Genomic DNA, 24,871 nt, shown 5'->3' on the forward strand with positions numbered 1-24,871 from the left:
CTTTAAGCTGAGATCAAAAAAAAAAACAACAACAAAATTTTATTTCTATAGAAAATTTTGTCAAAATTGTTTATTTTTATAGAAAATTTTGTTAACATTTTTTTATTTCTATAGAACATTTTGTCAAATTTTTGTTACTATAGAAAAATTTTGTCCAAATTTTATTCCTATAGAAAATTTTGTCAAAATTTTCCTTCAATAGAAAATTTGGTCAACATTTTCTTTCCGTACAAAATTTGGTCAAAATTTTCTTTCCATAGAAAATTTTGCCAAAATTTTATTTCTATAGAAAATTTTGTCAAAATTTTATTTCTATAGAAAATTTTTTTCAAAATTTTATTTCTATAGAAAATTTTAACAAAATTTTATTTCTATAGAAAATTTTAACAAAATTTTGTTTCTTTAGAAAAATTTGTCAAAATTTTTTATTTGTATAGAAAATTTTGTCAAAAGTTTAATTCTCCTCTTCACAAAATCTATCAAAACATAAAGAATTCTACCAATCTACCAAACAGTACAAAATCTACCATTTTTGGTAGAATTCTACCAACTGTTGTAACCGTGCTCAAGGACCGGCCCTGACCATTATTGCCAAAGTCACTATGTGTCTATCTCGTCGCCTTCTGGGTGTTGTAAACATATACACTAACTTATATAACCCTGTTCCACAGTGTGGCGCAGTTGCATCCCTGCTTCGGATGCAACTAAAATGTATTCCAAGATGTAACCTTTCAACAGTGTCCCTGGATATGACCATGTTGACCTGTGATGTGTTTAACATATTACAAGTCAGCTGTTACATTTCCCATTTGCAATGGAAATTATAAAAATTACCTTGTTCTCACATCCTCATTGGCATTCATTTGCGCCATATATCAGCATTAGATACCGACTATATCACATTGATTTGCATTTTAGAAGATAAATGTAGGAAATTTGCATAGATTGCCAAGAGGGAAAAAAATCTCACCAAATATTATGTTGGAAAAAAAAGCATTTCAATGAAATTTGCATGATAGTACAACCGGAATTATCTTCAACGGCTACCACCAACACCACATATGGTAACGTGCTATTGCGTCATATGTATTTCACTAAAATATTGTAGAATATTTAGATAATAATTTACACGTAAATAAAAGAACCAATGCAAAATCGCTCAGATGGAATGCAAATTATCACATTTTTGTGCAATCGAAAATCAATATTCAAATAAATTGCAATGGAACCCCCCCAAGGGAGCGCATTAAATTCCAGGTGCAAATAAATTTCAAATCAATGTCATACTAGTGGTTGATATTGCAATAAAGATATTAGAACGAAAATTCGGCGTGGTTGAATATTAAATACACCACCAGTGTTGCCATTGAGATTTTTTAAAAAGGTGTCACAAAAGGTATCACACAATATAAAAAGTGGCACAAATAAATGAAAAAATATGAATTCAGTGGATTTTATCAGAGAAATTTTGAAGTCGCTTTTTTAACCTGACAATATTTGTATCTACATTTCATCGAAAATCAAGTATTGAAATTAAACCATTCAGGGAAGAAGCCGATTAACCTATTATAGAGAAATTTTCATTGACTTTTTATGGGTGACAATTGTCTCATTTAATGAGAAATGTTAGGTTAGGTTAGGTTTAAAAGCGAATTGGTTGTCCTGTCTTAGGTGGGTTGACATACATCTAAGCCAGTATCTTCTTCTTTTCATCATATCCTTTTTTTTATTCCGGGAACTTTGCATCTCTTAATGAATTCTCGGCATAAAGGGTGATACGGTCAAAATTTGGTCAAGGGAAAACGCGTGTAAATCGGTGAAATCGTTTATTTAAAAAATCAAATTAAATTTCTTTTTCAAGTTCAATTAGTATAAAATTCAGGAAAAATATTCAGTTAGACTTTCGCTTTTCCAAATCCGAATTGCCGGGCCTCACGTTTGACACCTGCCATCAGATTTTGTACAGCCACCTTGTCCACCTTCTTCGCCGCAGAAAGCCAGTTTGCCTTGAACTGCTGCTCGTCCTTAGCAGTTTTTTTTGGTCTTCTTTAGGTTCCGCTTGACAATAGCCCAGTATTTCTCAATTGGGCGGAGCTCTGGCGTGTTGGGAGGGTTCTTGTCCTTGGGAACCACCTACACGTTGTTGGCGGCGTACCACTCCATGTCCTTTTTACCGTAATGGCAAGATGCCAAATCCGGCCAAAACAGTACGGAACAACCGTGTTTCTTCAGGAAAGGCAGCAGACGTTTATTCAAACACTCTTTCACGTAAATTTCTTGTTTGACAGTCCCGTAAGCTATGAAAATGCTGCTTTTCAAGCCACAGGTACAGATGGCTTGCCAAACCAGATATTTCTTTGCGAACTTTGACAGTTTTATGTGCTTGAAAATATCTGCTACCTTTCCCCTTCCTTTTGCCGTATAAAACTGCTGTCCCGGAAGCTGTTTGTAGTCGGCTTTGACGTAGGTTTCGTCGTCCATTACCACGCAGTCAAACTTCGTCAGCATCGTCGTGTACAGCCTCCGGGATCGCGCTTTGGCCGTCGTATTTTGTTTATCATCGCGATTTGGAATCACTACCTTCTTGTAAGTCGATAGTCCGGCTCGTTTTTTGGGTCGATGCACGGTTGTAGACGATACACCCAGCTTATTTGCTGCATCTCGGAGAGAGAGGTTAGGGTTTCGCTTGAAACTACCGGCAACTCTCTTTGTCGTCTCAGCGGCTTCCGGTTTTCGATTTCCCCCCGATCCAGACTTCCTGGCTGTCGACAAACGTTCCCCAAACACTTTAATTACATTTGTAACGGTTGATTTGGCAACCTTTAGCGATTTTGCAGCTTTGCGTGCGAGTAGCTCGGATTTTCGCGATGCGCGAGCAAAATTTTGATACGCTGCTCTTCTTGCTTGGACGGCATTTTGACAACTGAAGAGTGAATTCCAAAATCAAATAAGGAGCAACATTCTACACACACACACCTTCAAAATGAGGGGTGTTCAGGTTTTTAAATGCAAAATTGAAAGAAATACGTCAAGTTTATATTGACCAAATTTTGACCGTATTACCCTTTAGATGTGCTCTCAATTCTAGGTGCTCGATCATTATTCCCACAGCCCTCCTGGCCATCGATCTACTCTTCTTGAGTAGTTATCCAGAATTTTTCTTGTCCGGGCCATCCCATAGCATTTTCGCGAGGTCCCTAAGCCAGTATCTTCTTCTTTTCATCATATCCTTTTCTTTTATTCCAGGAACTTTGCATCTCTTAATGAATTCTCGGCATAGATGTGCTCTCAATTCTAGGTGCTCGGTCCTTATTCCCACAGCCCTCCTGGCCATCGGTCTACTCTTCTTGAGTAGTTATCCAGAATTTTTCTTGTTCGGATCATCCCATAGAATTTTCGTCATGTCCCCAATCACCTCTTCACCCATAAGGTTAAGGTAATGTTCCAAGGTCTCATCATATTCGAAACTCACCTTGTATGGACCATCCTCTGCTGGCACACCCAGCATATCGTTATGGTAATGTTCCAAGGCCTCGTCATCCTCGAAACTCACCTTATATGCACCATCCTCTGCTGGCACAGATATGCTCTCAATTCTAGGTGTCCGTTGACCTACTCTCCTTGAGTAGTTATCCAGAATTTTTCTTGTTCGGGTCATCCCATAGCATTTTCGTCAGGTCCCCAATCATCTCTTCACCCATAAGGTTAAGGTAATGTTCCAAGGTCTCATCATATTCGAAACTCACCTTATATGGACCATCCTCTGCTGGCACAGATGTGCTCTCAATTCTAGGTGCCCGGTCATTATTCCCACGGCCCTCCTGGTTATGGACCTACTCTTCTTGAGTAGTTATCCAGAATTTTTCTTGTCCGGGTCATCCCATAGCATTTTCGTCAGGACCCCAATCACCTCCTCACCCATATGGTTAAGGTAATGTTCCAAGGTCTCATCATCTTCGAAACTCACCTTATATGGACCATCCTCTGCTGGCACAGATGTGCTCCCAAGGCCCTCCTGACTGTCGCCCTACTCTGCTTGAGTAGTTCTTCAGTATGTTTTTTATTTTCGTCGCCCTTCCGACCGTTGCATCGCCTTATGATAAGGAGAAAGTGCTCAAAATTATAATATCGGACGCATACGTTCGCCATCGTGGTGCAATGGTTAGCACGCCCGCCTTGCATACACAAGGTCGTGGGTTCGATTCCTGCTTCGACCGAACACCAAAAAGTTTTTCATCGGTGGATTATCCCACCTCAGTAATGCTGGTGCATTTCTAAGGGTTTCTCTAGGTGGTTTCACTGCAATGTAGAACGCCGTTCGGACTCGGATATAAAAAGGAGTTCCCTTGTCATTGAGCTTAACATTGAACCGGGCCGCGCTCAGTAATAAGAGAGAAGTTCACCAATGTGGTATCACAATAGACTGAATAGTCTAAGTGAGCGTGATACATCGGGCTGCCACCTACCTAACCTAGGTGCTCGGTCATTATTCCAGCCCTTCCCACCGTTACATCGCCTTATGAGAAGAAGAAAGTGCTAAAAATTATAATATCGGACGCATACGTTCGCTTTATATTAAGGAACCGATCACATTCGTAATTTTGTAGGGATGAGCGGTAACAATCTGCACATTAATTGTGTACAAATTATGATCTCGCACTAAAAAAGAATTAAGCAAAAAGTGGCACAAAATTGCAAATAGGTGGCACCAAAAATGTGTGGCAAATTTGCCACTAAAGCAGAACATCGTTAAAACTGTATACCCCTATGAAGTACTTCGTACAAGAATTTCCCTATACTGACAAAAAAGCGTGGTCAGTTCCAAAGCTCTAATAAAACTTTGCAAGATATCGTGGCAGAATATTTTAGATTCCTGATGGCAAATTCGCGACCCGTTATAGCAGATATCAGAAGTGATATCTAACGTCTTGAGAACACTAGCATATCTAGTGTGCGGTTCAAGTTTAAATGGGGCCATATTTGCTTGGTGTCGTTACAACCCTTGCAATTCTCCCATCGAACATTTGCCATCATGACGGCCATCTCACGCAGTAAGAGCTTGCAGGTTGCCAGAGACATACCAACAGATTCTAGTTCCCCTGGAATATGTAAGGTAGTTCCTAACCTTGCTAACTCATCTGCGTGACAGTTCCCCGGTATGTTCCTATGGCCAGGCACCCATATTAGGTGAATATTGTACTGCTCAGCCATCTCGTTGAGAGATTTGCGGCAGTCGATGGCCGTTTTCGAGTAAAGGAACACCGATTCCAAGGATATTATTGCAGGTTGACTATTACTGCCAACAATTTTTGGAACATTACTTCTCAGCCAATTCGCAACCTCTTTTATTGCTAATATTTCAGCCTGAAAAACACTACAGTGATTAGGTAAACTTTTCGCTATTCGAAGTTCTAGATCTTTAGATCTACAGATCTATTTTGATCTATACTCCGAAACCAACTTGTCCATCCAAATTGGAGCCATCAGTGTAGAAATCTATATATCTTTTATTCCCCGGGGTCTGTGTACACCACGCCTCACTGGTGGGAATTAGAGTTTCAAACCTTTTGTCGAAAAGTGGTTTCGCCAGAGTGTAATCCACTACGTTAGGCACATCTGGCATTATTTTGAGGACCGAACTGTGACCGTAAATTTTTTCCGACCACAGCGATAGCTCGCGCAACCGCACAGAGTTGTTGTTGCTGACTGTTTGAGCAAAATGTCTAAAGGCAATAAATGCAGCATGACATTAAGGGACTATGTTCCTGTCTTACTGAATGCGCCTGAGATACACAAGCACGCCATACGCTGAACTTTATCTAAACCTGTCGGGTGCTGAAGTGCCGACCACCAGACTACAACACCATATAGCATTATAGGTCTAACCACTGCCGTACATAGCCAATGCACAATTTTCGGTTTTAGTCCCCACTTTTTTCCTATTGCTTTTTTGCACGAGTACAAAGCTACCGTGGCTTTCCTCCCCCTTTCTTCAATATTAAGCCTAAAGTTCAGATTCCTGTCCAGAATAACGCCAAGGTATTTTACACACTCACCAAAGGGAATTTCAATACCCCCTAATTTCAATACCCAAAACTCTCCCGGATAAGCCCGGGGGAGTTTTGCGATCTTTGCAGTACATGACTAATTCTGTCTTGGCAGGATTTACTCCAAGACCATTCTCTTTCGCCCATTTCTCAGTCATCCGTAGGGCTCTTTGTATAACATCTCTGATTGTGTATGGCAATTTTCCCCTGACTGCTAGGGCCACATCGTCTGCGTATGCCACCACTTTTATCCTTTCTTTTTCTAGGGAAACCAGAAGGTTGTTTATGTCAACATTCCAAAGAAGAGGTGATAGAACTTTTCCTTGAGGATTGCCTCTGTTCACATATCTTTGTATGTATTAGGCTCACTTAGACTATTCAGTCCATTGTGATTAGCAGCCTAAGTATACCTGAATCAACATTCAGAGTTGCCAGTCCATTTAATATCGAGCTCGGATGGACGTTATTAAATGCCCCCTCGATGTCTAGAAACACCACGATTGTGTATTCATTGACAGATAGTAAGCTTTCAATAAAGTTGACTAGTTCACGAGAGCGGTCTCAGTAGACCTGCCCTTCGAGTATGCATGCTATCGTTTCGAGAGCAAACTTGAATCGACGCTAGTTCTAAGATAAATGTCTCTCCAGAGTCTTAAGTAGGAATGAGGATAAGCTGGTTGGTCGGAAATCCTTCGCACTCGAGTGAGAGGCTTTTCCTGCTTTAGGTATGAAAACGACTTTTGTTTCCCTCCACTTTTCTACAATATATGCTAAGTTTATACATCCTTTATATATCACCGTCAACCAAGGGTTAATTCTGTCAGTCACTGCTTGTAACTCCGCCGGAGTAATTCCATCAGGTCCGAGGGATTTGAATGGCCCAAAGCTATTTAACGCCCATTTTATTCTAGAAGAAATTCCTAAGTACACCACCTCACCTCGAGCTCCTTGACGTCTCTACCTGATGTAAATTTGGAACAGTCGTCCGCATAGGTTATTAGATGGGTATCTGGTGGTGACAGAGAAACTCCTGTCACGTAAAAAGGTAAAAGAGGTGAAGAAAGCGATATACTGCAATTTGAAGTACGCATTGCTTGCTCCTCTTGCGCGAAGACGCTATTCCTCTAAATAGTGTGCCATTTCTTAAGATTACCATCCCTTAAGATGGTGGTTTCGTTCACTGTATTAAAAGGTTTAGAAAGATTCAATGCTATGAGAATTGAACTCTTATGTGGACTTCTACTATTCAATATCTCTCTAATATTGGCTATTTATTCACACAACGAATTGGTCGAGCGGGGGCAATGCTGATGATATGCCAACATTAGGTGTTCTGCAAAGAAGGGCACTAAAATATCTTCAAGAATCTTTGTAACGGTAGAAAGAAGAGTAATATACGAGTCTTAACATAAGGTGTGCCTATACGAGTTTTAAGGTGTGCCTATTTTCCTGGTTTCATAGCTGAAACAATGTTCCCTATATGGTGTTTTGGAGGGTGTTGAGGCAAACATTAAAAGTATGGTCCAGAACCCTAGCACCATTCTACCCAAAGTCCTAGTAGACAATTGTAATTTTACTGCCCGAGTGCTTGGAAGACTCGCCTTTGCCTTCTCCTTGCACGGTCTGCAGTCTGGGGATGCTAGAAAAATTATCTGCAGAAGGCATTCGCCGTACGGATATCGTCCTTTGGAGTTTGGCCACCAAACAAAATGGATATGTTGTATTTCAGTTTGCTGTTGGAGAGCTTTAGAATCGTCGACCACAATCGTCTGGATTCAAGATCGAACTCCTCCATATACTTCCGCCATTTCTTTCGTTTATGGGTGGCTACAAGGCTGTCAATCTTCTTAGCAAGACTCGGGATCTTGGCATCAGCTGAGTTTTCTTTTGCGAATCTCGCTCCTTCTATCGGCCACCCTCGATGCTTCCATGGCGAAATACGGACGGATATTAAGGATCCCGCGCTCTGGTAGCCGGCTTTGGCATTGTAGGTGGGATATTGTCAATCTTATACTCCGTTAGTCAGGTAATAAACTCTTCGTTAGCTTTACTGAAGTTCATCGATATTCTCTTCTCGGGAATAAACGTGTCTGTTCGTAGATCAATTTTTACGGTGATCAGGTGATGGTCAACGCTCATGGCTTTGTCTACATCCCCCGAAGTTAGAGCTAACCATGGTGACGTCCGGGGATCTATGCAAGAGGCCGTTTTGCGAGTCGGGTGGTGTTTGAGTGCTTTAGAATCGTCGACCACAACCGGTTTGATCTAAAATCGGACTGCTCCATATGCTTCCGCCATTTCTCTCGTTTATGTTTGGCTACAAAGCTGTCAATCTTCTTAGCAAGACTCGGGATCTTGGCATCAGCTGAGTTTCTTTTGAGGATCTCGCTGCTTTTATCGGCCAACCTCAATGCTTCCATGGGGAAATACGGACGGATATCAGGGATCCCACGCGGTGATATTGTAGGTTGAGCATTGGTAATCTTATACTCCGTTAGTCAGGTAATTAACTCTTCGTTAGCTTTACCGAAATTCATCAATATTCTCTTCTCGGGAATAAACGTGTCTGTCCGTAGATAAATTTTTATGGTGATCAGGTGATGGTCAAAGTTTATGGCTTTTTCTACATCCCACGAAGTTAGACCTAACCATGGTGACGTCCGGGGATCTTTGGCAAGAGGCCGTTTTGCGAGTCGGGTGGTGTTTGAGAGCTTTAGAATCGTCGACCACAACCGTTTGGAACCAAAATCGGACTCCTCCATATGCTTCCGCCATTTCTCTCGTTTATGGGTGGCTACAAGGCTGTCGATCTTCTTAGCAAGACTCGGGATCTTGGCATCAGCTGAGTTTTCTTTTGAGGATCTCGCCGCTTCTATCGGCCACCCTCGATGCTTCCATGGGGAAATACGGACGAATCTTTGGCAAAAGGCCGTTATGCAAGTCGCAGATAGGTATGTAATCCACCTGATCCATAATATATTCTCCTCTGGCGTCACATCCAAGCTCCGAGTAACAACTGCCATGATCGTTGCTTTTGGTCATTTGTTTTGTTGATTGTTTTCATCAATCTTACAAGTTATTGACAGAAATCGTTCGTCCTGGTTGGATCAGCTTATACTATATGATTCCTGTCCAACTTCACCAAATACTCAGCATAGGTTAGGTTAGGTTAGGTGGCAGCCCGATGTATCAGGCTCACTTAGACTATTCAGTCCATTGTGATACCACATTGGTGAACTCCTCTCTTATCACTGAGTGCTGTCCGATTCCATGTTAAGCTCAATGACAAGGGACCTCCTTTTTATAGCCGAGTCCGAACGGCGTTCTACATTGCAGTGAAACCACTTAGAGAAGCTTTGAAACCCTCAGAAATGTCACCAGCATTACTGAGGTGGGATAATCCACCGCTGAAAAACTTTTTGGTGTTCGGTCGAAGCAGGAATCGAACCTACGACCTTGTGTAAGCAAGGCGGGCATACTAACCATTGCACCACGGCATAACTTTTCGTGGTTTAAATTGTGGCGGCCGAAATTGTTGTCTTCTGGTAGCCGATCGAAGGTGCACATCTTAAGCTGAGTGTGATTGTGCTGATTCCTGTTGGAATGTCCATGATCTGCAGCCGAAATATTTGTCTTCTGGTGGCCAATCGAAGCTTGTCGGAATGTGTTAAATGGCTTTGAAATAACACGAAGCCTCAAAACGTGTACATTTTCACAGATTGCCAGAGAACACTGAAGGTAATAGCAGATATAACGGTTTGATCACGAACCGTATGGGAATGCAAAATTGATAAAGGTCTGCATCAAATGGGTGCTAGGACATGCCGGCAAATGAGTTGACGATAAAAGCTAGGGCACATAGTCAAGCTAGGTCATAAAGGCAACTCGGACCGAGATGGATGGATGAGCATGGGAGAAACATAAAGCGATGTGGACCAATGTAACGGTCGAAAGGAAGACAAAAATACAATGGGGTGACCCACATAAGAAAAAGACAGGAGAACTACTCAAAGAGAGTAAGACGACAGTCCAGAGAAGCGCTGGAATAATTGCCGGGCACCTCGAATTGATAGCATATCTGTACCAAATGGAAACAGGGATATCAGAAAAGATGGTGCATGTAGGGCGTGTTTTGAGGATGACTAGGCCTTGGAATATTATTTTTGTCATTGACATGCGATTACTAGGCAAAAAGTTAGGTTAGGTTAGGTTAGGTTAGGTGGCAGCCCTATGTATCAGGCTCACTTACTATTCAGTCCATTGTGATACCACAATGGTGAACTCTTATCACTGAGTGCTGCCCGATTCCATGTTAAGCTCAATGACAAGGGACCTGCTTTTTATAGCCGAGTCCGAACGGCGTTCCACATTGCAGTGAAACCACTTAGAGAAGCTTTGAAACCCTCAGAAATGTCACCAGCATTACTGATGTGCGATATTCCACCGCTGGAAAACTTTTTGGTGTTCGGTCGAAGCAGGAATCGAACCTTGTGTATGCAAGGCGGGCATGCTAACCATTGCACCACGGTGGCTCCCAAAGGCAAAGAGTTAACACATATCGGCGAAGAGGCGATTCGGGACCTGGCCCAGCTTGGAATCAGAGACGGGAAACAAAGTAGGGGATTCGTTAGAGACACACTGTTCCTGGAACAAAAGAATGATACGATGGAAAGAAGAAGTAAGAGCGCAAAACAAGCCGAATACTGGCTTAAGTGTACGTCAGTCGACATTAGACAGAACTGAGACCGATGGTGCTGAGTACTTGGTTCTTAAAGGCAAAGAGTTAACACATATCGGCGAAGAGGCGATTCGGGACCTGGCCCAGCTTGGAATCAGAGACGGGAAACAAATTAGGGGATTCGTTAGAGACACAGTGTTCCTGGAATAAAAAAATGATACGATGGAAAGGAGAAGTAAGAGCGCAAAACAAGCCGAATACTGGCTTAAGTGTACGTCAGTCGACATTAGACAGAACTGAGACCGATGGTGCTGAGTACTGTAGGAATATCCATGCCACAGAGCGTGGAAATGTTTGTTTCCCTACTACATCAACACAGTCTTTATGACATTTTCGCGATAATATTTGGCATTTGTTTTGACCCTACAAACGATGAATAAGAGCGAGTTTGACTTCTGGTGGCCAATCGAAGGTCTAAACTTTTAACTGATCTCTGTGGGAAAGAAATCCGATCCTTTTATTTGTTCACAAACTGTTTAATTTGACCCCACAGTCTATGAATACGAGTGAGTTTGAGTTCTGGTGGCCAATTATTAAGTGATCTCTGTTGGAAAGAACCGATCGTTTAGTTTGTTCACAAACTGTTTAATTTCGAATTACATCGATGAAAACCAAATTCCCTAATTGGCCACTTTCATGCAAACGAAGCAACTCATTGCCTCTTTCCAGTCTAACTTTTTTTGTGCGTCGGTGAGCTCTTGCAAAGGCTTTTATGTTCGGCTCACTTGCAAATTTTCTACCACTTTGGCGTGTGTTTCGACCAAATCTGGCCTTTACTATTCTGATCATTTCTGTTGTTCTTAGCGATTTTTTATGTACTTTTTCGACTCGATGCAATACTACCAGTATCACGGCAATGAGAAATGGTTGGAACGGCAAAAGATGTATTAATAATTAAATCCAGGAGGTATCTAAAAATATTTAGTTTTACATCCAAATATAATGCAATCACACTTGAATCATTTTTTTTTAATACAATAAAGGGTGATACGGTCAAAATTTGGTCAATATAAACTTGACGTATTTCTTCCAATTTTGCATATAAAAAACCTGAACACCCCTCATTTTGAAGGTGTGTGTGTGTAGAACGTTGCTCCTATTTTGATTTGGAATTCACTCTTCAGTTGTCAAAATGCCGTCCAAGCAAGAAGATCAGCGTATCAAAATTTTGCTCGCGCATCGCGAAAATCCGAGCTACTCGCACGCAAAGCTGGCAAAATCGCTAAAAGTTGCCAAATCAACCGTTACAAATGTAATTAAAGTGTTTGGGGAACGTTTGTCGACAGCCAGGAAGTCTGGATCGGGGGGAAATCGAAAACCGGAAGCCGCTGAGACGACAAAGAGAGTTGCCGGTAGTTTCAAGCGAAACCCTAACCTCTCTCTCCGAGATGCCGCAAATAAGCTGGGTGTATCGTCTACAACCGTGCATCGAGCCAAAAAACGAGCCGGACTATCGACTTGCAAGAAGGTACTGACTCCAAATCGCGATGATAAACAAAATACGACGGCCAAAGCGCGATCCCGGAGGCTGTACACGACGATGCTGACGAAGTTTGACTGCGTGGTAATGGACGACGAAACCTACGTCAAAGCCGACTACAAGCAGCTTCCGGGACAGGAGTTTTATACGGCAAAAGGAAGGGGAAAGGTAGCAGATATTTTCAAGCACATAAAACTGTCAAAGTTCGCAAAGAAATATCTGGTTTGGCAAGCCGATATTTCTCACCGATTTACACGCGTTTTCCCTTGACCAAATTTTGACCGTATCACCCTTTAGATCAAACTTTTGTAAGCTTGAAAACAATAAAGTGAATTTTCACTGGAATATATCTGTCACTTGTCAGACGAACGGTTTGGAAATTATAGCAACCTGCAGTTGGTTGCAATACATATTAGCCACCATGTGGTATTTTTAGGCTGAAATATTGGCAATAAAAGATTTGGCAAATTACAGATAATCAACTTGCAATTGAATCCTTGGTCTATGTGCTCCCCAACGATAATAGACTGCCGCATATCTCTTAACGAGATGGCTGAGTAATTTAATATTCACCTAAATTAAATTAAGATTAAATTTTAATTTAGTTCAAATAAAATGTTAGCTGAATCGTAATAAAATCATCGACTTAAAGCATAATTCCCTTTTTCATTTTGTGGTTGTAGTAGTGTTTACATAGGTGAATAGACTGTTGCCCAACCACTAACACTAACACTTTCACACCATGGTTCTCCCCAAAAAGCCATACAATTTAAGGTTGCAATTATCAGTTGAACAGCCACTAAATGGTAACCACAAATCACAGAGCTTACAAACAAAAAACAAAAACTGTTCAACACAACTATGGCACTATAGACTAAGCGACAATAAACAAACTAAAATTCCGAGAATCTTTTTAATTCACTCTCGTTTTAATGCCATACCCTGCCATGCATTTAAATAATTGCCATGGCGGCATGTAATAAATGCGAATTTGTCGTTCCCTTGGGGTGCAACACAAAAAACCCAAGTGTGAGCACGAGAAAGTTTTTGTATGAAAAGTTTCTATTGTGCAATGCAATGGAGAAAAAGAGGAAACTTCCACAATTTCCCTGCCTTGATGCAATTAAACAATAAAAAACATGAATGTGAGCTCACAAGTTATGAAAAAAAAAACTTTTGGCAATTAGAAACACTCACCCATGCACTCTTTGGCCGAACAATGATGAGGCATGAAAAACAGATGCAAAGTGGATGAGCTCACCTTAAATGCTTTAGAGCATTATCCTATCAGATTTAATTCATAATTCAAGAATAGCAAAACGTTATTTTAAAATGTTATTTCTATAGAAAATTTTGTCAAAAATCTAATGCTATAGAAACTTCTGTCAAAATTTTATTTCTATAAACATTTTGGTCAAAATTTTATTTCTATAGAAAATTTTGTTAAATTTGTTTTTATAGGAAATTTTCTCAAAATTTTATTTCTATAGAAAATTTTGTCAAAATTTTATTACTATATAAAATTTTGTCAACATTTTATTTCCGTTGAGAATTTTGTAAAAAAATTTACTTCGGCACCAAATTGTTTAGTAGAAAGTTTTGTCAAAACTTTATTCTATAGAAAATTTTGTCAAAAATTTATTTCTATAGAAAATTTTTTAAAATTTTAGTTCTATCGAAAATTTTGTTAAATTTGTTTTTATAGGAAATTTTCTCAAAATTTTATTTCTATAGAAAATTTTGTCAAAATTTTATTACTATATAAAATTTTGTCAACATTTTATTTCCGTTGAGAATTTTGTAAAAAAATTTACTTCGGCACCAAATTGTTTAGTAGAAAGTTTTGTCAAAACTTTATTCTATAGAAAATTTTGTCAAAATATTATTTCTATAGAAAATTTTTTAAAATTTTAGTTCTATCGAAAATTTTGTTAAATTTGTTTTTATAGGAAATTTTCTCAAAATTTTATTTCTATAGAAAATTTTGTCAAAATTTTATTACTATATAAAATTTTGTCAACATTTTATTTCCGTTGAGAATTTTGTAAAAAAATTTACTTCGGCACCAAATTGTTTAGTAGAAAGTTTTGTCAAAACTTTATTCTATAGAAAATTTTGTCAAAATATTATTTCTATAGAAAATTTTTTAAAATTTTAGTTCTATCGAAAATTTTGTTAAATTTGTTTTATAGGAAATTTTCTCAAAGATTTATTTCTATAAAAAATTTGTCAAAATCTTATTTTTATAGAAAATTTTATTTCTATACAAAATTTTATTTCTATAGAAAATTTTGTTAAATTTGCTTTTATAGAAAATGTTTATTTCTGTAGAAAATTTTGTCAACATTTTATTTCTATAGAAAATTTTGTTTGTATAGAAAATTCTGTCAAAATTTTATTTCTATCGAAAATTTTGTCACAATATTATTTCTATAGAAAAATTTTCAAAATTTTATTTCTATAGAAAATTTTGTTAAATTTGTTTTATAGGAAATTTTCTCAAAGTTTTATTTCTATAGAAAATTTTGTCAAAATATTATTTCTATAGAAAATTTTGTTAAATTTGCTTTTATAGAAAATGTTCTCAAAGGTTTATTTCTATAGAAAATTTTGTCAAAATTTTATTTCTATAGAAAATTTTGTTTCGATAGTAAATTCTGTCAAAATTTTATTTCTATCGAAAATTTTGTCAACAGTTTATTACTATAGAAAATTTTGTCAAAACTTTATTTTTATAGAAAATTTTGTAAAAATTTTATTTCTATAGAAAATTTTGTCAAAATTTTATTTCTATAGAAAATTTTCTTAAAATTTTATAGCCGAGTCCGAACGGTGTTCCACATTGCAGTGAAACCACTTAGAGAAGCTTTGAAACCTCAGAAATGTCTCCAGAATTACTGAGGTGCGATAATCTACCGCTGAAAAAGTTTTTGGTGTTCGGTCGAAGCAGGAATCGAACCTTGTTTATGTTATTTCTATAAAAATTTTTGTTAAATTTGCTTTATAGGAAATTTTCTCAAAGTTTTATTTCTATAGAAAATTTTGTCAAAATCTTATTTCTATAGAAAATTTTGTTAAATTTGCTTTTATAGGAAATGTTTATTTCTGTAGAAAATTTTGTCAACATTTTATTTCTATAGAAAATTTTGTTTGTATAGAAAATTCTGTCAAAATTTTATTTCTATCGAAAATTTTGTCAAAATATTATTTCTATAGAAAAATTTTCAAAATTTTATTTCTATAGAAAATTTTGTTAAATTTGTTTTAAAGGAAATTTTCTCAAAGTTTTATTTCTATAGAAAATTTTGTCAAAATCTTATTTCTATACAAAATTTTATTTCTATAGAAAATGTTCTCAAAGGTTTATTTCTATAGAAAATTTTGTCAAAATTTTATTTCTATAGAAAATTTTGTTTCGATAGTAAATTCTGCCAAAATTTTATTTCTATCGAAAATTTTGTCAACAGTTTATTACTATAGAAAATTTTGTCAAAACTTTATTTTTATAGAAAATTTTGTAAAAATTTTATTTCTATAGAAAATTTTGTCAAAATTTTATTTCTATAGAAAATTTTCTTAAAATTTTATAGCCGAGTCCGAACGGCGTTCCACATTGCAGTGAAACCACTTAGAGAAGCTTTGAAACCCTCAGAAATGTCTCCAGAATTACTGAGGTGCGATAATCTACCGCTGAAAAAGTTTTTGGTGTTCGGTCGAAGCAGGAATCGAACCTTGTTTATGTTATTTCTATAAAAAATTTTGTTAAATTTGCTTTATAGGAAATTTTCTCAAAGTTTTATTTCTATAGAAAATTTTGTCAAAATCTTATTTCTATAGAAAATTTTGTTAAATTTGCTTTTATAGAAAATGTTCTCAAAGGTTTATTTCTATAGAAAATTTTGTCAAAATTTTATTTCTATAGAAAATATTGTTTCTATAGAAAATTCAATCAAAATTTTATTTCTATCGAAAATTTTGTCAAAATATTATTTCTATAGAAAAATTTTCAAAATTGTAGTTCTATAGAAAATTTTTTTAATTTTGTTTTATAGGAAATTTTCTCAAAGTTTTATTTCTATAGAAAATTTTGTCAAAATCTTATTTCTATAGAAAACTTTATTTCTATACAGAATTTTATTTCTATAGAAAATGTTCTCAAAGGTTTATTTCTATAGAAAATTTTGTCAAAATTTTATTTCTATAGAAAATTTTGTTTCGATCGAAAATTCTGTCAAATATTTATTTCTATCGAAAATTTTGTCAACAGTTTATTACTATAGAAAATTTTGTCAAAACTTTATTTTTATAGAAAATTTTGTAAAAATTTTATTTCTATAGAAAATTTTGTCAAAATTTTATTTCTATAGAACATTTTATTAAAATTTTATTTCTATAGAACATTTTGTCAAAATTTTATTTTTTAGAAAAATTTGTCAAAATTTTATTTCTATAGAAAATTTTGCCTAATTTTATTTTTATAGGAAATTTTGTCAAAATTTTATTTCTATATAGAGTTTCCACCTTTTTTATTGCGAGTTTGTGTCACTTTTTGTAAGTTTCAACTTCTTTTTTAATAAAAAAAAAATATTTCTGAAATATATAACAAATTTGTAATTAAATCGGGCCTAGCCTAATGTTGTATATCTATGCAATTTATTTCCACTACACATATCGGTATCCGTCACTTAAGTGTCCTTGTGAGTTGAATAACAAATATAGCGAAATTGTTCAACAATTAATTTCTGATTAATTGTGGTTTTATACAAAATCCTGAAAACTATGCCCACCTTTGTTTGTGCTGAAATAGTCTGCCCACTGAAATTAAAATTATAGGTGAGAGCGGTAATTTATTTTTAATTCAATTCTCTTTTTATACACTTAATTGGAAGGAATTTCAATTTTCAATAGCAAAAAATGAAATAAAGCAAAGATTCGTATTAATGATTATATCACAAAATGTAAAACAAATGTGCGTGGTGGTACATTCATTGGGGATGAAGTTTATATATTCGTATAGCATTTTTTGAAAATATTCGTAAAGCATATGCAACGTTTTATTATTTTTTTAGAAGTTTATTATTTTCTGATCTTTCCTAATTTGTTTGGGTGTATAATATGACCCAAATACCAAAATTAAAATTTTTAAAGACATAGACTTAATATTGATGGAAAATTTTGTCAATATTTTATTTCTATAGAAAATTTTGTCAAAATTTTATTTCTATAGAAAATGTCGTCAAAATTTTATTTCTATGGAAAATTTTGTCAAAACTTTATTTCTATAGAATTTTTTTTTTCAAAATTTTATGTCTATAGAAAATTTTGTCAAAATTTTATTTCCACAGAAAATTTTGTCAAAATTTTATTTCTATAGGAAATTTTGTCAAAATTTTATTTCTATAGAAAATATTGTCAAAATTTTATTTCTATGGAAAATTTTGTCAAAATTTTATTTCTATAGAAGTTTTGTCAATATTTTATTTCTATTGAAAACTTTTTCAAAATTTTATTCCATAGAAAATTTTTTTCTATATTTTGTCAATTTTTTTTCTATAGAAATTTTTTTCAAAATTTTATTTCTATAGAAAATTTTGTCAAAATTTTATTTTTATAGAAAATGTTGTCCAAATTTTACTTCCATAGAAAATTTTGTCAAAATTTTATTTCTATAGAAAATTTTGTCAAAATTTTATTTCTATAGAAAATTTTTTCAAAATTTTTTGTCTATAGAAAATGTTGTCAAATGTTTTTTTCTATAGAAAATTTTGTCAAAATTTTATTTCTATAGAACATTTTGTCAAAATTTTATTTCTATAGAACATTTTGTCAAAATTTTATTCTATAGAAAGTGTTGCCAAAATTTTATTTCTTTTAAAAATTTTATCAAAATGTTATTTCTATACAAAATTTTGTCAACATTTTATTTCTATAGAAGATTTTGGCAAAATTTTATTTCTATAGAAAATTTGCTATAGAAAATAATTATTATTATATATATAGAAAATTATTGCTATAGAAATATTTGTAAAATTTTATTTCTATAGAAGATTTTGTCAAAATTTTTTTTCTATAGAAAATTTTGTCAAAATTTTATTTCTATAGAAAAATTTGTCAACATTTTATTGCTATAGAAATATTTGTAAAATTTAATTTCTATAGAAGATTTTGTCCAAATTTTATTTCTATAGAAAATTTTGTCAACATTTTATTGCTATAGAAAATTGTGTAAAAAATTGATTTCTATAGAAAATTTTGTCAAAATTTTGTTAAAATTTTATTTCTATAGAACATTCTGTCAAAATTTTATTTCTATAGAAAATTTTGTCAACAATTTATTTCTATAGAAAATTTGGTCAACATTTTATTACTATAGAAAAATTTGTCAAAATTTTATTTCTATAGAAAATTTTGTCAAAATTTTTTTTCTATAGAAAATTTTATTTCTATCGAAAATTTTCTCAAAACTTTACTTCTAAGAAAATTTTGTCAAAATTTTATTTCTATAGACAATTTTTGTCAAACTTTTATTTCTATAAAAATTTTTGTCAAAATTTTATTTCTATAGAAAATTTTGTCAACAGTTTATTACTATAGAAAATTTTGTCAAAACTTTATTTTTATAGAAAATTTTGTAAAAATTTTATTTCTATAGAAAATTTTCTAACGAAAATTATCTTAAAATTTTTTTTCTATAGAACATTTTGTCAAAATTTTATTTTTTAGAAAATTTTGTCAAAATTTTATTTCTATAGAAAATTTTGCCAAATTTTATTTCTATATAAAATTAGTTTTGTCAAAATTTTATTTCTATAGAAAATTTTGTCAAAATTTTATTTCTTTAGAAAATTTTGTCAAAATTTTATTTCTATAGAAAATTTTGTCAAAATTTTATTTCTATAGAAAATTTTGTCAAAATTTTATTTCTATAGAAAATTTTCTCAAAACTTTACTTCTATAGAATATTTTGTCAAAATTTTATTTCTATAGAAAATTTTGTCAAAATTTTATTTCTATAGAAAATTTTGTCAAAATTTTATTTCTATAGAAAATTTTGTCAAAATTTTATTTCTATAGAAAATTTTGTCAAATTTGTTTTTATAGGAAATTTTCTGAAAGCTTTATTTCTATAGAACATTTTGTAAAAATTTTACTTCTATAGAAAATTTTGTCAAAAATTTTTTCTATAGAAAATTTTGTCAAAATTTTATTTCTATAGAAAATTTTGTGAAAATTTTGTTTCTATAGAAAATTTTGACAAAAAATTTTGTCAAAATTTTGTTTCTATAGAAAATTTTGACAAAATTTTATTACTATAGAAAATTTTGTCAAAATTTTATTTCTGTAGAAAATTTAGACAAAAATTTTGTTTCAATAGAAATTTTTGACAAAAATTTTGTTTCAATAGAATTTTTTGTCAAAATTTTGTTTCTATAGAAAATTTTGTCAAAATTTTGTTTCTATAGAAAATTTTGTCAGAATTTTGTTTCTATAGAAATTTTGTCAACATTTTATTTCTATCGAAAATTTTCTCAAAACTTTACTTCTATAGAATATTTTGTCAAAATTTTGTTTCTATAGAAAATTTTCAAAATTTTATTTCTATAGAAAATTTTGTCAAAATTTTATTTCTATAGAAAATTTTCTCAAAATTTTATTTCTATAGAAAATTTTGTCAAAATATTATTTCTATAGAAAATTTTGTCAAAATTTTATTTCTATAGAAAATTTTCTCAAAATTTTATTTCTATAGAAAATTTTGTCAAAATATTATTTCTATAGAAAATTTTGTTAAAATTGTATTTCTATAGAAAATTTTGTCAAAATTGTATTTCTGTAGACAATTTGTTAAAATTTTATTTCTATAGAAAATTTTGTCAAAATTTTATTTCTATAGAAATTTTTTTCAAAATTTTATTTCCCTAGAAAATTTGTAGAGTACCTCTTAATTGGAGAGGTACAAAATGAGTACGAGAAGTAAAATCAGGAAATTTTACTTTTATTTTCGACCAATTTGGAGGATCAGTGTGACCTCTATCCCCTCAAGAAGTGAAATCGGGAGATCGGTCTATATGGGGGGACCCAAAATACCACTAAATTTTTAATTTCAGGCAAGTCGAAACATGGACGGATACACACCATTTTCGACACAGCTGTTAATGTACCTTAAAAGCCTCTACACACAAAAAATTTTTACTTCTTGGGCTTATAGAAACGTGAAATTGGAAATCGAGAGGTACTTTAGAACCGTAAAGAGGTGTGTCAAAAATGGTGAGCATCGGTCCATGTTTTGGTATGGTCCCCATATAAATCGACATCCCGATTTGGGGTCTTGGGCTTGTAGAAACCGAAGTTTCTATCCAATTTGCCTGAAATTGAAAATCTAGAGGTACTTGAGGACCATCAAAAGGTGTGCCGAAAATGGTCCGTAGCATTCCATGTTTTGGTATAGCCCCCATATAGACCGATCTCCCGATTTTACATCTTGGGTTTATAGAATCCGTAGTTTATATACAATTTGCCTGAAATTGGGAATTTATAGGTATTGTAGGACCATAAAGAGGTGTGCCACAAATGGTGTGTATCGGTCCATGTTTTGGTATAGCCCCCATATAGACCGATATCCCGATTTTACTTCTTGGGCTTCTAGAATCCGAAGTTTTTATGCAATTTGCCTGAAATTGGAAATCTAGAGGTATTTTCGGGCCATAGAGAGGTGTGCCGAAAACTGTGAGTATCGGTCCATATTTTAGTATAGCCCCCATAAGAACGATCTCCCAATTTAACTCCTTGGGTTTCTAGAAACCGTAGTTTTTATCCGATTTGCCTGAAATTGTAAATATTCTGGTATTTTGGGCTCACAAAAACGTGTATCGGATTAAGTTTTTATCGGTCCATTTGGTTATGCCTCCAAATAGAAGGCGCACTTTAAATTTATCTTAGGGAAGTGTCCTCAAGTCCTCAAGCCCTCCTGAAATTTCAAGGAAACTCTAATATTTGTTTCATGGTGGAGGGTATTTAAGATTCGGTCCGGCCGAACTTACTGCTGTATATATTTGTTAATTTTAGGGAAATAGTTTTTGTGATCGAAGCAATATCAATTAAAAAATTAATGGGCTCAATTAATTTTGTAATTGAATCAGAAAAAAATATTTGTTTATTTTGATTAAAACTAATTTAATTATTATTATTTTAATTAAAAATGTCTTTCATTTTCAGTTAAGATTTTAATATTGGTGATTATTTTTTTGAAGAATACTCTTAAAACACTAAAATTAATTTTTTTTGTCCCGACATATTTCATTTATGACTTCAAAATCCTCATGGTTTTATTTAAAAAAAAAAAATTAATTTACGAGCTATTTAGGCCACTACTAATATTTCCACCAAACAATGTTGGAAAGCGGCGTTTATTACGCCTTCTGGTGTCAACTAAGATAGCCGTTTTGTCATAAAACCAAATGCCAAAGTCACATTTCACACAAATCCAATATCAAAAATATTGGCGTTCCCATCGCGAAGAAAATCCTTCAGTACAAAGCAATAAATTTAAATTTATTACCGCAGAACTAAAGCTCAGGGAAATCCACCAGATGTCCATGTACTACCTCTACTACTACAGCCTATCGTGTAATCTACCTTTGGCGGAGAGGGGGGTCGTTAGACGAATCGATGGTTTAATATTGCCACGCAACATTCAACCTGAGCAATAACCACAATTTACCCATACGGGGAAATGGCAATGATACTTCATCACAAACACTTACCTTAAACGTGGCAATTCACAATAGACCCAGTCTGTTACCTCCTCCAATTTGACCTCTCGGTGTGTTTTAGCCAAATCAGATTTATTACCAGCGATTACTATGGGTATATCCTGGAAGAGAACATAAAAGACAAACAAGAAGTTGAAGAAGACTATCAACAAAAAGAATATTCTGGTAAACTTAGATCATGTGATATTGGCATGGATGGCAACAGGAGCAACATGTAAATGAGATGTTGCTATGATACATGCAGGGATGGATGGGCGGGCGGTTGGAATGAATGTGTGGTTGTTCTATTGGTAGGTTAGTTGGTTTGTGGTCAACCATTATTTCTGTTTTATGTGCCACCTAGGTGACTTGATTAGGATGGTGCAAAGGTGTAAATGTGATGTTTTGCTCTATATGTGACCAATTGCCAGTTTGAATTTGAATTCATCGCACTTGTTATTTTATACTACATGTGAGTGTATGCTACACTAAAATATCAGTGGTTATAGTTAAAGTAGTTGTTTGTTAAATAATTAGAAGAATTTTTGGTGCTATCATATTTCTTTTGACCTAAACGATTTTTTTACTAAAAGTTGTGTTAGCCAAATCTTACCCAGTGATATAAGAAGCTCACTTCTTAATATTATGAACCACACATAGGAAGAATACCCTTTGTAAAACAAAAAAACGAAAAAGATAAACGGCCCAAGTTCGACCGGACCTAATCTTAGGCCGATTTCGTTTTGCAAAAAATATGTTGCCCCGGTGTAGTGTACAGTAGTATACATTTTCCCTCTTCGTATTTTCGCTCAAATTATAGTGACATTCCAAAGATATTTTTTACAAAGGGTATTTTTATACGAAGGATATTTGTGAAATCGGTATATTGTGAGCGATACAGAATCAAAAGTCTATGACAGTGTCTTTCAACGTTGCACCTTTTTCCCGATCGAAATCGCCATTAAATACCCACCACCATGAATTGAATGTAATAGTTTCCTTTGAAAACCTATCTTTATAGCCGATCCATTGATAATACATAGAATTTCACGTGGATTTTATGAAAAATATACTCCCTCAAGAAGATCGGTTCAAATGGTAAGAAGTTACTTGTAAAGTTTCTAAATGTGGAAAATTCTAGATTTATAAGAACCATTTTTATGCCCTGCACTCATGGTTGCCACTCGTGCCAAAAATTGAAACAAATTTTACCAAAAAAAAATCTACAAATTTAAAAAATTTTTGATGAAAACTTTGTGGTTACCATGGAAATAATGTTTTTCTGCAAAAGGATTTTTTTAGTATTTTGTTTTAGAAGTTTATTTCAGTATTTGCATTTTTATGTCCTTCACTCATGGTTGCCACTCGTACCAAAAATTGAAGAAAATTGTATATATATTATGATCCCTCCTATTAGCAACAATATTTTGGATGTACACACAAAATAATATTATAATTTTTGAACTTACAATAAATTGTTGTTAAAGAAAAATTTTAACCCCCATTTTCATGAAGCTCCGTTAGTGTTCCGTTAGCTAACGAACTTTTAAACCGTGCTATGGATATATCTGTCATCTTGCCTATATATTCCATATTTCAGTTAGGAGCTTAACTGCTGAAAATTTTTCAGTTATAATTAACCGGAGAGAAGATATTTCCATTTTATTTTCTGTTAACTGACAGTTAAACCCTAACGGAGCTTCATGAAAATGGGCGTAAGTTCAACCAAATTTTTGTTGATATAACAAAATCGGTTGCTAATGTGACAAAATATTACTAAATGGGTAATTGTATTTACAAATTACGTTCTTAGCACAAATTTAAACATAATTTTAATTGTATTGACAATATAATATCCCTTGAATTTTAAATGTTTTACATGAGCTTACAAGAAAATTAAAATTTTTGAAGAAATTGAATTTATAGAAGATTTTGTGACGATTTTATTTCTATAGAAAATTTTGTCAAAATTCTATTTCTATAGAAAACGTTGTCAAAATTTCTATAGAAAATGTTGTCAAAATTTTATTTCTATAGAAAACTAAAATTTTATTTCTATAGAAAATTTTGTCAAAATGTTATTTCTATAAACAATTTTGTCAAAATACAAAAATAAAAAATTTTCTCAAAAAATTTTTTTGTAAATTTTTTTTTTTTTTTATTTAAAAAAAAATTGTCAAGATTTTATTTCTATAGAAAATTTTGTGAAAATGTTATTTCTATAGACAATTTTGTCAAAATTGTGTTTCTTTAGAAAATTTTCCTCAAAATTTTATTTCTGTAGAAAACTTAAAAACTTAGAAAATTTTGTCAAAATTTCTATAAACAATTTTGTCACAATACAAAAATACCAAAAATACAAAATTTTCTCAACAATTTTTTTTTGTCAAAATTTTATTTCTGTACAAAAAAAATGTGAAGATTTTATTTCCATAGAAAATTTTGTCAAAATTTTATTTCTATAGAAAATTTTGTGAAAATGTTATTTCTATAAACAATTTTGTCAAAATACAAAAATACCAAAAATACCAAATTTTCTCAAATTTTTTTTTGTTTTTTTTTTATTTAAAAAAATTGTCAAGATTTTATTTCTATAGAAAATTTTGTCAAAATTGTATTTCTATAGAAAATTTTCTCAAAATTTTATTTCTATAAACAATTTTGTCAAAATACAAAAATAAAAAATTTTCTCAAAAATTTTTTTGTAAAATTTTTTTTTTTTTTTTATTTAAAAAAAATATAAATTGTCAAGATTTTATTTCTATAGAAAATTTTGTCAAAATTTTATTTCTATAGAAAATTTTGTGAAAATTTTATTTCTATAGACAATTTTGTCAAAATTGTGTTTCTTTAG

The 24,871-nt window shown here is 33.3% G+C and overlaps 1 protein-coding gene across 1 annotated transcript in view; it reads right to left on the reverse strand.

Annotated features, from left to right (window-relative positions):
• The window catches only part of LOC142241104 (GTP-binding protein Di-Ras2), a 389,473-nt gene that overhangs the window by 126,482 nt on the left and 238,120 nt on the right, over positions 1 to 24,871 (reverse strand). Inside the window, exon 4 of the mRNA XM_075312841.1 lies at positions 22,030 to 22,139. Within this exon, the coding sequence (XP_075168956.1) occupies positions 22,030 to 22,139 (110 nt within the window). The remainder of the gene's footprint in view (positions 1 to 22,029; positions 22,140 to 24,871) is intronic.

The sequence above is a fragment of the Haematobia irritans genome, chromosome 5 (genome assembly GCF_050003625.1).
Source record: "Haematobia irritans isolate KBUSLIRL chromosome 5, ASM5000362v1, whole genome shotgun sequence".
In the NCBI taxonomy this organism is placed as follows: domain Eukaryota; kingdom Metazoa; phylum Arthropoda; class Insecta; order Diptera; family Muscidae; genus Haematobia; species Haematobia irritans.